The following is a 14,543-nucleotide window of genomic DNA, read 5'->3' as shown; positions in this document are numbered from 1 at the left end:
TGCCCCCAATTTTACCTCAACTATCCAAAACACCTACCAATCTACCGGACTCTCCCTCCGAGTTCGAGGTCGACCCCACAGCGTTGAAGTTGAGCAAGCTTGAAAAGCTGTTCAAGAAATCCCAGGGGGTAAAGTCCATCCCGGACATTGAGGACGGGTACACCGACGCAGCTGTAACTCTGCCGGACAGGTTCAAGATGCCTCACATCGACCGTTTTGATGGGTCAGGAGATCCCATGGTCCACCTGAGCTTGTTTTCAGATGTTTTGCGCCCGATGGGCTTGACAAGATTACAGAAGCTCTCCTTTTTTGGCAGGACCCTGTCGGGTATTGCGGTCACCTGGTATGCCAAATTAGAGGATTCAGTGAAACGAAGCTGGGAGGAGATGGCTGAGGCCTTCGTCGCACAATATTCATACAATACCCAAATCGAGATTACGACCCGTGATCTTGAGACGATGAGGCAGGAGCCAAAGGAGAGCTTCTCAGAATTCGTAGCCCGCTGGAGGGCCAAGGCTTCGATGATGACCCTTAGGCCCACTGACAAAGATCAAATTCGGATGATTGTGCGCAATCTCCAGCCCAAGCTAATGCAGAAAATGATCGTGATCCCCTTCCCTACCTTTCCAGACTTGCATGAGATGGGAGTGCAGATCGAGGATGCTATGAAGCAGGGCCTCTTTGACCAGGAGAAGGAACAGCCCAAGAGGGCGTTTACTCGCAGTTCGAATGCGACCACCAACGGTGACGCAACTGCAAGATCTTCCGAGGTGGGCATGGTCACCGCCACCGCACCAAAAACAACCACCCCATTCACCGGTGCATTCGGGAGTAGCTCGCAAGCAGCCAAATATCCACCCCAAGCCAAGAAGGTTTTCACCCCACTTTATATCCCTTTGTCAAAGGCTCTAGGGGCTTTGATCAAGAAAGGGCATCTGAAGCCCCTGGAGCCGCAGCCATTACCAAAGAACCTCCCTCTCTCGCACAACCCAGCCGACTACTGTGCCTTCCATCAGCGAGCTGGCCATGACACTGACATGTGCTTTCATCTCCGCCACGAAATACAAGATCTGATCGACAACGGGGTCATCCCCGCACCAGGACCTGCAAAGTCTATCGGCACTTGATCAGTGAACTTAGGGGATAATGTGATGTGATTGGGGGGATGAACCACCTGCGGGCAGCGCTCAGTTTACTCCAGATATGGTGGATGGCATGCACTGTTTTGAGCATTTGCGAATGCTACCTTTTGTGCTTTCTGACTTGGGTATTGGGTCAGTCTTGTTGTTTTGTTTTGAGTCTGTCTTTTTGTTTTGAGTCAGTCTTTTTTTTGTTGTTTTGGGTCTGTCTTGTTGTATCGAGTCAGTCCTGTTGTATAGGAGTCGGGTGATTCCAGGGGGTGTTGCCTCGGGCGTCACCATTTTGTTTTGTGTTTGTCTTTTCATTTTGTTTTGAGTCTGTTTCTGTCAGGGAGCCAGTTGTGCCAACAGATTTTGAATGAAACAGCAGTGATTTTCACGCTCTCGCATTCGCTTCTGCCATGTGCTAGTTGTGACGGAATCTGAATGAAATGGCAGTGCATTCCACCTGCTCTCTTGTGCCCCAGAATCATTGCATCGACCTAAGTTTTCCAAAACTTTTTGAACACTGCAGTGAAAACGAAGAGGAAGGAATTCCTCGGGATTTGCAAAACTTTGATCAATTGAGAGAAAGAGAGGCATGCTAAGCCCTTAATGAATGAAATCATGCTTTTTAGCGTGAGTACTGAGAAGGACCCTGGCTTGATCCAGACTGGTTTCACACTATCTTCAGCACGAGTGATTTGTCGCTTTCTTAAAAACTTTCAAAAACAAAATATTTTGCGCGTTCCCGCGAAGACCTGTGTGGAATTGCTCTTGAGATTGTGCAGCTTAGGATCGCTCTCAGCCTCGAGACTTGAGTCCTTGCTTTCAAACCTTGGGCCCATTCAGAACGTTCAATGGTCAACTACAATGTGAGGCCTGTGTGGCTAGATTTGAAGCAGCCCTCGAGCAAGAGGCACCAAAGTCAGGTCAAGAAGATCAGATCTCATCAGAAGAAGCTTACAAAGCAAAACAGCAGCCATTCGCCTGGATTCAGATGACTTGAGGATCTCAAAACCATTTGACATGGACAAAGCTACACTTTTACCCTTGAGAGGCTCGCTGGGCCGAAAACTCGGAAGGGCGACCTAAGCAAAAGTTAGAGCAAGAAAAAAAAAAAAAAGCAAAAAGAACAAAAAAGAAGAAAAATGCAAAGAAAAGAACAAAAAAAGAAAATGCAAAGAAAAGAAATGAAAAGAATTGAAAAGAAAAGAAGAACAAAGCTCGCAAGGTCGAAAACCCGCAATGGGCGCCTTGGCAAAAGTTAGGGCCTAAAAAGGAGAGGTTAATAACCGAGTGTCCCGTAACCCCGAACTACGTGAGGCTTGATTCCCATCTTTGGGATACGTAGGCAACTTCATTCTAAAGTCCAGCCGTAAAACAATTCGATTATGTCCATGCGATGGTTCTGGTCATCTTTGTCTTTTCTGTATCCGGGAGTTCGGTTGTAATCATCGCTCTGAGGGCTGATTACAATACACTACGGTGCCATTCAGACAAGGGGCAACTTTCCGTTGCCATTCAATGCACCGCGGTGTCATTCAAACAAAGGGCAACTTTCCGTTGCCATTCAATGCGCTGCGGTGCCATCCAAACAAGGGGGCAACTTTCCGTTGCCATTCAATGCGCCATGGCGCCGTTCAAACAAGGGGCAACTTTCCGTTGCCATTCAATGCGCCGCGGTGCCGTTCAAACAAGGGGCAACTTTCCGTTGCCATGCAGCTCCCCTCAAGCAAGGGGCAATCTTCCTTCAAATCCGAAGTTGTGCATCTCAAGAGTAGGTTCCGTGCTCATTGAGCAGTGGTCGTTTGCAAAAATAGTTTTTGAGAATTTTTACTGAGGTTGACTAACCTTTTCGAAAAGTATTCAATTTTCAAAACTGGACCATTTCTTGGACCCAAAAGAGGAAAATTTTCAGTGCTCACAGCCTAACTTGCATGATTTTAAATCAGAAAATTGAACAAGCATGTTAATCTAACTCTCATTTTGGTCAAAATTTTTTAGGAGAAAACTAAAACAAAAAATGGCCAAAATGATGAACTAGGGGCACAGTTGAGTTAGGCTTCCTGTCTTTCCCATTGTCAACATACTTGCCAAGAAGGGCACTCTACCTGCCAGAAAAGGGCACAACAAAGGGCAGAAAGCTCTTACATCCTCCGAGCAACGAGGTATCAAGCAAAGTGCGAAGCACGAACTAGAATGGGGTAAGATATTCCACTCCATCATCTGGACAGATCTTATCACATCCAAACTCCCCAACAAAGCATCATCAACTGATGTTAGCTGCAGATTTGCTACACACCCAGTTGTAGCGCAACCTTTCCGTGGGAAGAATTCACTAACTATGAGCGAAAGAAAGAGAATCTAGCAGAATGCTAGGGACACGAGCCCACAATTTGCTGTTTATCCATCAACCACCCAGGGGAGGGTTGAAAAATGAGAGATTGAAGAATAGAGAGATGTGCGATGAGAGAAAAAGTGAGAAGAGGGCTTTTTTAGAAAAACAGAGCTTGAGGGCCGAATGATGTGAGAACCACAAATAAAAGAGGGTGGGAAACATTACCCGGTGAAACAGGCTCCCTGTGCACGTCTGAGTGTCGTGTCTTTTTGTTTTATCTCGATTCTTGTTTTGAGTCGTTTCGAGTGTTACTCGATGTGTCTAGCTTGTGTGCCTTTTATTTCCTTGTTGAGTCGTTTTGCTGTGTTCAGTCATAGGCTCAATACTTGGTCGAAAGCTCATCTCTGAATTTCAAAAATAAAATCGTTTCGTGCTCCGAGTGCTATGCCATTCTCCACATTTGTACAAAACAAAATTTGTTCTTTCGTAAAATCGCAGGATTCAACCCAGGTCATGTGAGAACAGTAGAACCAGGACCTATCTAAAGCTATATATGGTTCCGGACTGCAAAGCAAAAGCAAAAGAGGAAAATGTCGGGTATCTGAGTGTGTTTCAACTTCAGTAAGTTCCAGGACTACATTCCGTATGTACCTCTTCAGGCCTTGTCAATGCTCTGAAGTATGAGTGTGCCTCTACTCCCAAACTCAAGCCTACTTCAATGCCAGAATGGTAATCGAAGTGCTCCCTCAGAAAACCAGCCCCTGCCAGATGCATCTTGGCTGTGTTTGCAATGAGTTCCTAGGAGACCAACTGCGACGGTGGAAACTAGAGTTCGGACGGCTATTGCCTAGAACGCAAAGGTTCGGAATTTCCGAGACTAAAGTCTGGTTTAAATACCTAGGGGTCTATCCTCGGCTTGAAATCTGTATGGCAGCCCCATAGATTGAGATAGCATGTGAATGCGCCTCGATTCTGGATACTGAATCAACCTAGTCTGTCACCCCGTTGGAGAATAGGGAAAGTTGTGAACATAGCCAGGAAGGAAAGGTAGTAACTACGGTTTGGAAATACAAATCAAGAAAGTGCAAGAGGAACCCACTCTTTTCAGCTCAAAATGTTTCTGCGGAATTTTCAACTCATGTCGTCGATGTGTAGCTCATCGTCAGTCGGCATGCACGAGGTGTATCCTTTTTGGAATGTATCGTGACCCCTCCGAGAGGTAAATCGGAGGTTGTGTTTGGAATTTGGCCTACTTAAGGCTTGTATTCCCTTATTCGGTATTTTTGTTTCAAACGGGTGTTGTCACGCGCGTTCCACTGGCATTGTTTTGCTCATTCGTTGCATTATTATGCACATCTATCTGGCATTGTTATGCTCATTCGTTGCATTATTATGCACATCTATCTAGCATTGTTATGCTCATTCGTTGCATTGTTATGCTCATTGCTTGCATTGTTATGCACATCTATCTAGCATTGTTATGCTCATTACTTGCATTGTTATGTACACTTCACCTGCATCGTTATGCACATTTTCACTTGCAATTGTTGTCTTTTCTCCTCTCGCATGCGGCGCGTTAGGACATCTTCAGTTTCGAACATTCGGACGAGTTCCGGTGTTCATTCATACCTTTTCTCTCTTGCATGTGATATGCTGAGAGGTTTTCTCTTGCGTGTGATACGCTGAGAAATTTACCTTTTCTCTCTTGTATGTGATATGCTGAGAGGTTTTCTCTTGCGTGTGATACGCTAAGAAATTTATCTTTCCTCCCTTGCATGTGATATGCTGAGAGGTTTTCTCTTGCGTGTGATACGCTGAGAGGTTTCCCTTTTCTCTCTTGCATGTGATATGCTGAGAGGTTTTCTCTTGCGTGTGATACGCTGAGAAATTTATCTTTCCTCCCTTATATGTGATATGCTGAGAGGTTTTCTCTTGCGTGTGATACGCTGAGAAGTTTCCCTTTTCTCTCTTACATGTGATATACTGAGAGGTTTTCTCTTGCGTGTGATATGCTGAGAAATTTATCTTTCCTCCCTTGCATGTGATATGCTGAGAGGTTTTCTCTTGCGTGTGATACGCTAAGAAGTTTCCCTTTTCTCTCTTGCATGTGATATGCTGAGAGGTTTTCTCTTGCGTGTGATACGCTGAGAAATTTATCTTTCCTCCCTTGCATGTGATATGCTGAGAGGTTTTCTCTTGCGTGTGATACGCTGAGAAATTTATCTTTCCTCCCTTGCATGTGATATGCTGAGAGGTTTTCTCTTGCGTGTGATACGTTGAGAAGTTTACCTTTCCTCTCTTGCGTGTGATACGCTGAGAGGTTTACCTTCTTCCTCTCCTATGTGTGATACGCAGAGAGATGTTGTGTGTAAGACTCCGGGTTTTCTCAATAGTCGATTTTAGCCTTCTCCGTGTGAGACGCAGTGAGAATTGCACGATTTTCTTACATCCTTCTGCATGAAATGTAGTTAGATTTGTATTCACTTGCTTAAAACTGTTGCATGGTATGCTTCATTACAGCTTTCTTTACATGATCATAAGTTATGTTCAGCTTCTTGCGTTGGCTTTGCATTTTGCCCCCTTGCCTGCGGGCTCGCCTACGGGCACATCTCTGTTTATCTTGTACGTTTGTCTAAGTCTTCGGCCTTGTCAAAAATGGGTCGTCTCTGGGCTTTGACATTCACTCCCGTCACTTGTGACTTCCGAGTTCTGTCAAAGAGGGGCAACTGTAGACACCCCATTTTTGACCGGCCTTAAGACTCAGACGTCACCAATTGAGCGCTTGGTGATGTTGCATATCGCGCTCGTTCAGAAGTCTCAGAGTCGCGGCCATGAGCCCTGCCTCCGAATTTTCGAACCCTCTTCTGTGCCTTGCCTCGGTTTGCGAACCAGACTCGGTTTTCTGTGTTTCTTTTCCTGAGGGGAGGGAGAGGTCCTATAGACCATCTCTCAGTGGCCGTGGGCTACATTTTGTGGCTATAGGCCATTTTTCCCATTTCGGAGCCTGGTTCCCGATTTTCGGAGCTGTCAGGCCGTGTGCCTCGGTTCGGGACCACTCAACCATCTCCATTCACACTAATTTTTGGCATACATCTTATTTTCTCCCTTTCAAGGGACACTAGGGTCTGAGAAACCCAATTCGTAGCCGAACGCCACTTTCGGTGCTTAGCAGCCCATTTTCGGGACCCCAAACTGTGTGTTTTGGCCCCCGAGCATTCGTTTTGCATCGGTTTTCGTTCATTTTTGGCAGGTACCTCTGTTTTATCACCAAGAAGGTCACAGGAGGGTGGAAGGCCAGCAATTATCTTGGCAACCAGTTATATTCCAGTTTCGCCCTCCGGCACCCGTTTTTCTCACTTCCGAGCCAATGTTGAACACCTTGGGGCCACTTTCTTCAACCCCAAACCACATATTTGTGTTGTACACACATGGGAGGATCCTAATATCATATGGCCGGCCAGAAATTCCATTTGACCCTTTTGAACCCTCTTGAAAATGGCCTATTCTCTCTCTTGTTTTACAGTTTGTAATTTTGAACCACAGGGTTGTGATGAGGAGGCATGGGAGGACACCAATATGTGGTGGCCGGCCACTAACACAACTTGGCCCTTTTGACCCTTGGCCGGCCGGCTAGCGGAGGTGGCCGGCCGGCCACCTGCAGCAAAAATGTCAGGCCGGCCTGCTTCTTCAGGTTGAGTGCATTCCAGCTGTGCCTCGGTTTTCCCCCAAAAATATCTACATCCGGGGGACCCTTTTGGAGGGAAAAGAAGCCTCATTTCCCTCCACTTTTGCCTAGACTCTTCTCTCCCTCTCTTGCCTATATAGTTGGCCTCCCAACTCAAGAAAAAGGGTTACAAGAATTTCTTTGAGAATATAGATACATATCTCTCCATTTCTTTCAAGTTTTGGCTCCATTTTTTCATCATCATCAAGCTCTACCACCACCCCTCCATTCCAGCAGCAAGGGGAGGAATTCCAGCAGCTTAGAGTCATCAAAGTTGGTCCAAGAAGCAACAAAAGCATTGGTCTTCAAGGGTAAGTCCACTTTCCCTCTTTTCTAGCTCATTTTTGCACCATTCCTCTAGCCATTTTTCCTACTGTTTTGAGCTCCGGCCCTAACTGAAAGTGGCCTTATTTTGAGCTCTTTTTCACTTTTTCTTAAGGGCTCAACACTGTTTGAGGCCCCCATATTGCACTTGCTTCAATATCTCCTTGTATGTCAATATTCTTGCATGCTTCACTAGCCTATCATTTTTCTATTTTTGGGCCATGATCAGAACTGAAAGTGGCCTTATTTTGACCTTCTTAACATGTTTTATTAAGGGTCTTTGCTTGTTTGGTGAATTCTTTGTATACCTCATGTTATAGCCACTTTTGAGCCTCATTTTGCATTGCATTTATAGCATGTTTTTGTACTGATTTTGGGGTTGCCATAAACTGTAAATGTGCATATTTTTGGTCCCTCTTAAATGTTGTAAAAGGGAATTTTTCAGTTTGGGCTTTGCATATACCACTTGCTTCTTTGGCCATCTTTTGGCCCATTTTCTTGCATAAGAGCTTAGCCATATCTATGTTTGTTTTTAGGATTTTTTCAGTTCTGTAAAGTGGCTTATTTTGGGCCCCTCTTCAATGTTGTTGAAGGGCCCTAACCTGTTTGGGGTCAGCAGCTGTGAATTGCTTCATAACCTCATATTTAGGGCCATTTTTGCATACTAGTTTTGCCCTATTTATGTTTGCTGTTTGGCCATGCTTTGAACTGGAAAAATGCTTATTTTTGGGCTTCCTTGCTACTGTCTCTTCATTGCATGTCCATATTGTGCATATTTGGTATAGCTATAGGCCATTTCGGGTGCCAAAGTCCATGTTTCAGGAGTATTCCATGCATCGGGTGTGTTTTCGCCTTATTTCAGGGCTGTTTTCCCCACATTTCAGTGCTGAAATTCCATTAGCATGTTTGCATATCATTTTCCATGCTATTGCATTGCATATGCCATTGCCTCGGTTTGCGTGCCCGTGTGCACGCATTTCGAGGCACTTCATTTTCATCCATCGGCCTCTTATGTGAGTGTGGCTGAGGCTCTCTCATGTTAGTATAAGTCCATGTTGCATTCTATATGCCATTTTAGCCATATTGCATTGCATATGCCATTGCCTCGGTTTGCGTGCCCGTGTGCACGCATTTCGAGGCACTTCATTTTCATCCATCGGCCTCTTAGGTGAGTGTGGCTGAGGCTCTCTCATGTTAGTATAAGTCCATGTTGCATTCTATATGCCATTTTAGCCATATTGCATTGCATATGCCATTGCCTCGGTTTGCGTGCCTGTGTGCACGCGTTTCGAGGCACTTCATTTTCATCCATCGGCCTCTTATGTGAGTGTGGCTGAGGCTCTCTCATGTTAGTATAAGTCCATGTTGCATTCTATATGCCATTTTAGCCATATTGCATCGCATATGCCATTGCCTCGGTTTGCGTGCCCGTGTGCACGCATTTTGAGGTACTTCATTTTCATCCATCGGCCTCTTATGTGAGTGTGGCTGAGGCTCTCTCATGTTAGTGTAAGCCCATATCATATTTCCATGTCATTTGCATCGCATTCTGTCACTTTCTCGGTTTGCGTGCCCGTGTGCACGCATTTCGAGACATCTCATTTTCATGGCATTGTGCATACTAGGCTGTATCTTAGGTGCATTCATGCATATCATGCATATTGCATCATGTTCGGGATAGGCACGAAAAACGAGGTGCGTTTCGTACTCCGAGTGACGGAACGTGTCTCAATTCCCAGTCACCGACACTCCGGATTACCCATGATGGAGTTAGGTTCTTGTTGTGTTTACACGTGCATTCATTCTATATTAAGTTGTACATTTCGACTCCTCTGCCATCATGTATCGATATGCGTGATTGGTGGGACGAGGATCGAGGCATGCATATATCTGTGAAAATACATTGCTATGCCCCTTTCCTGCTCTCTGTTGCAGCAAATGAAGAATCAGTAACTTTTCAGAGTTTGGCGCGCTTTCCAAGAAAAATCACAAAACAGAGGCTAATCGGGGCATCCCAGTGGATTTCCGCGCAAGGCAGCCCAGACATGCATCATTCATCAGAAGCAAGGCAGTCCCTGGCTTGCACGCCAGTTTTACAGCTTTCTTAGTTAATTTGATTAATTAATTAGGAATTTGTATGTTATTTGGACTGTATTATTTGGACTGTAATATTCATTTATTCGAGACTATATATTTATTCGGACCCTCCGAGCGAGGGCATAATTGTAATAAGTGTGCGTGCGTGTGATGTATGTCTTCCAACCCCACGTCTTTCTTCCCTTTTATTTATCCGCTTTTGATGGTTAGATTAAGGCATATTTCAATTAGCATACAGTATGATAGCATGTTTGCATTCATTCATCTGTTTTGCATGCACCGGGCTCGGCGCATCATACTAACTGCATTGTACTTTCAATTCCAAATTGAATACATGTTAGCTGTTGCATCTCATATGCCATGTTTAGAATAGCCGAGCCTGCTATAGTTGCATTTTGCATGTGTTGCATTAGGCATTTCTGTACACTTAGGATTCATGCATAGATTTCTAATGAGTTTTTGTTTTGGCTCGGAGTACTCGGTGAGTTTTATGCTTTAGCATCCTTGCATGCGTGTAAGTGACTGCCATGAATAGCATGCTTACCATGAGGCTAAATGCTTATGTGATATATCTGCCTGAATGCCTGTGGGTGAAGGTTGGGTTATTTGGATTGGGGCAATTCATCAAATGTTTATTTTAAGCCCACTAGATAGTGGCAAAACCATCTTTTCTAAGCCCACCTGCGGGTGGCAAAATCTGCATTTTAAGCCTACTTGCGAGTAGCAAACCATCTTTCAAATAAACAAGCATGAAATGTTTTGTTCCAATTCGGGCGACCCAGTCTATACTTATATGCTGTGTGCATCACATAGTAACCTAGGCTAATAACCGGAATAAGGACACACAAAGTTTTCAAAAATAGATATCATGGTTAGTAGAGGCCGATCTTTGATCGAGCGAGCGGGGGTGCTCACGAAGTGACCTTCCCCAATCGTACCCAAGTTCCCGAGCCGAGGCAACTTTAGTGATGACGGACACGTGGCCTTAGGCAACGAGTCAGGGTTTCCTAAATTTCCCAAAATAAAATATTTAGGTGGCGACTCTGTATCTGGCAAAGCAGTCCATGTTTGGCACTTCTTTCAAAAATCTGCTTTCTCAAAACGATTTGCCGGATTTGGACTCTTTGGTTCAGATTTAGAACCGTGACAAATTTGAGAGTCCTGAGCTGTAGTGACCCCAAAATGAACAGAACGGGACTAACCCTCCCGGGGCGTTCGGGGACGTCTACAAGTATCGATTAGTGTCTCAAAATCGTGGATATCTTCCGCAGAATTGATGTCATTTTCTAAGCAACCTTGTGCAAAATTTGGCTTGCAGCTTCCATACATATTGTTCGGATCAAGTAAGGAATACCCTCGCGTGCATTTATAATCTGTCCTTTTATAATCATTGAGTTTGCAAATGCTGTTAAACCCACAAGCCCCACTGCCTTCAGTTCCACAACTATCAACACATATATTATCTGGTTGTGACCAAATAGGAGTCCACTTTGTACCGCTATTAAAAGTCTTCAGATGATAATATTGGGTGAAAACTCCATCAAAATTCAGAGTTGCTCTGTGAAAATTTTCAGTAGCTGGGAACAACACTCTATGGTGTCATATCAAATCTATGGTTATTCCTTCTCAATATGTACATGAATCCTGTGTCGTCAAAGATCACTCAGTAACCAGAATTGGACGAATTGGAGGGGATCATACGTGCCGTTGATACAGTAAGCATCATAAGCAAAATTGGCAGTGATATCTTTGGTATTAAGGACAAGATTCCCATCCGACAGCAAATGGAATTGAAACCTTCCCTGCGAGAAATTGGTCTCTGAAAGGCAAGAAAATATTACCCCACGGGACTCCATAATCTGTGTAGGCAACATAGTATCAGTTGGATTTGTGAAACTCTCCCATAGATTGACAGAATCGCTGTGCACAAGTACAAAGTTGCCAGTATCATTCATAAAACTATAAGCAACATTGTCGAGAATAGACTGAGACTGCCACAATTCATTGCCTTGAGGGTCACTGAGCACTAGCCCTCTGTCAACAGTTAGGCCTAGTTTGTATCCAATTGAGACAGGGACACCATCATACCTATACCAGACAATGGTTTGGTCTGGTATTTGGTAATACCATATGGAGAGCAAGAAGAGATTCTTTTCCTCAAGTGGTTTAAACCCAAATGCAAAAACACCAGAGGGTAAAAACCATAGGGTGTCCTTGTTATTTGCAGTGATAGATGTACCCACGTCCACGGTACCATTAGTCCGAGCAACAATAGAAAATGGCAGGAGGAAGAGTAACAAGAAGACGAAGAGTAGATGATGAGGTAGAGCACAAGCCATTGATAGATAGATCAAGCTCGATTTGGGTAGATGGAAATGAATGAATAAAAAAACAAAGACCAAAGTGTTTTTAGGCAAAGGAAAAGACTTTAAAGTCAATTTGTACCTTTCATCAAAGACTTCTATATCCATAGCACAATTTCAAATGTATCCCTTCCTTCTTGTTAGTCTTTGGTCACCATTAGTGAATATTATTACCCCTCAGAAAGGGCAACATTGTGGATCACTAGTATGGTTTCAATGACACAATCAGAGCCACATATATAGTTGTCTGGACCATTAAAAATCCATAAAATAAAATACCGATAATTGTCATAATGTTGGACTCATTTTCACCTCACATGATATGCGCAATACAAAAATAACGAGTTTTAATGGAATGACAATTAATAAAAATGAAAATGGGTTAGCTTGTAATTTCAAAGAATTAAATAGAAAAAATGCTTTTATAATAATCATATTAATTGTGAATTTATCATATCTATAATGAATTGGGTATTAACTCGGCTATGAATCAATTAGTACAGTGAATAGATCAATATATGTGTACTAATGGGGAGGATTAACTTTTTAGACACGAAAAAAATTTGAAAATAAGATTCAAGCCTATATTTTCTTGAATCACTAAATATCATGCAAAATAAATAAATAAATATTTTCCATGCTTTCATATGTATCCAGTTAGTCACGCATTCTCAAGTGCACTAATCAAGTATTAAAATTGTATTACTTTATATTTATATCATATATTAGTTAAATCTTCAAATTCATAAGTATTAAAAAGTATTTTTTTAAATTTTTTGTCAACATTTGATTATTTCTAGAATTCTCAACATTTGATGGGTGCATATGCAACGTTTTTGATCATTTGATTTTGACACCTTTACCAACAAAACCTTGTGTTCGTTGAATAGTCCACATGGTTTCGTAAGTTCAAAATTAAAATAGCCCACACAGTTTCTAGCTTTTTTATTTTCTCCCATAAATCAAAATAAAAAATCCAAACATATCGTCAAAGTATCCCGACACATATAAAAATTCATTAAGATTGATGCAAGAAAATAAGGAAAATTCTACTTATATCACCAATTTAACTCCTTACACGTTTAAAATTCAATTTTTTTTTATAGTATTAACACATGCTTAAATTTTTTGGACACCCCAATTTCTAATTTTTCTTGGGAAATTTGGCCATAAACTCCTCTTATCTTCCTTTTCTTGTTAAAAGAACCAAAAAAAAAATTATACTTTCAAAACGCCCTTATAATTATAAAGTCATGTATAAAGGATAAAAAAATTTAGTTTTATATTTTGTGTGACAAATTTACCCCTTCACACACGCACTCTCTAGCTTTCTCCTCTTTCTCTCCATCAGTTTGTCATATCTCTCTCAACTCTTTCTTTCTCTATGTCTTTCTAAGATCTCTCTCCACCACCACCACCACCACCGTCTACACCACCACCACCATCACCATCTCTACTACCACGACTACCATGACTACTATCGTTTCCACCACCTCCGTCGTCTCCACCAACACCGTCTCAACCATCGATGTTGTTCATCATCACCACTACCACCACCGTTTCACCACTAGCATCTCAACCACCAGCGCCATTCGATGCCACCATCATCATCATTAGCGTCCAAGACTTCAGATCTGAGATTGATGACCTTAGATTTGAGATCTATCATCTCAGATTTATATTCTCTCCCTCTTTTTCTCTTTGTCTCCTCATCATGCTCTGTTTTTTAGATAGTAAGATTTTACTCTAGCTTGAACCAAATCTAAGGCAATATATGTGCTCTCTCTATCTCTCTATTTGTCTATTTTTTTCTCTGGTATGTCCTCTGTTTTTGTTTAACAGAATGAGAGTAAATTTTTACTCTAGTATATGCTCTGATTTTGTTTGATAGAATGAGAGTAAAATTTTACTCTGGTATATGCTTTGTTTTTGTTTGATAAAATGAGAGTAAAATTTTACCTCTAAAGCAATATATGTGCGTAACGATATAAAATTTACTTTGAATCCTAGTAAATTTTACCCTGATTCAGATCTGAATCAGGGTAAAATTTACTAGGATTCAAAGTAAAATTTTACTCTGAAATATACTGGGAGGATGACTTTATAGGAGAGCTGATATATATATATATGAGGATAGTATAGTAAAAGAAACAAGTTTTAAAATATTAGGGGGTTTTGAAAGGATCTATATAATTTTTTTCATTTTGAAAGACAAATTAGATAGTGAGGGGTCTATCACCAAATCCTCCATTTTTCTTTTATTACAATTGTACCCTAAAATCAAATTATGGCTTCATTTGGGAAGCAAAAGTTGGGGCTTTTTTTGGCTATTTTAGCCACAAAAAACAAAATAGGCTTTTTAGCCCAATAAGTCAAAATATCACATCCAACCCATAATCATTACATTCTTTCTCTCACAAAAAAGCCAAAAAAGTCTAAAGTTCTTCCCAAACCAGGCATTTTAGCCCCAGGCTAAAATAGCCAAAAAAGCCAAAAAGCCAACTCACTTCCCAAACCAACTGTACATTAAAAAAGATCATTTAATGGAACACTCACCTATCAAATAAGAATTAGCA

At 42.3% G+C, this 14,543-nt stretch overlaps 1 protein-coding gene across 1 annotated transcript; it reads right to left on the bottom strand.

Annotated features, from left to right (window-relative positions):
• Positions 1–11,256: 11,256 nt before the first annotated feature.
• LOC145807894 (G-type lectin S-receptor-like serine/threonine-protein kinase LECRK3) lies at positions 11,257–11,943 on the bottom strand. The gene has a single exon (XM_082906887.1). It carries the CDS (start codon positions 11,941–11,943, stop codon positions 11,257–11,259), a length of 687 nt encoding a protein of 228 aa, XP_082763013.1.
• Between the last annotated feature and the right edge of the window lie 2,600 nt (positions 11,944–14,543).

The sequence above is a fragment of the Camellia sinensis genome, chromosome 14, assembly GCF_055761805.1.
Source record: "Camellia sinensis isolate YWXY chromosome 14, ASM5576180v1, whole genome shotgun sequence".
Classification (NCBI taxonomy): domain Eukaryota; kingdom Viridiplantae; phylum Streptophyta; class Magnoliopsida; order Ericales; family Theaceae; genus Camellia; species Camellia sinensis.
This window is presented reverse-complemented; position numbering and strand designations above follow the sequence as displayed.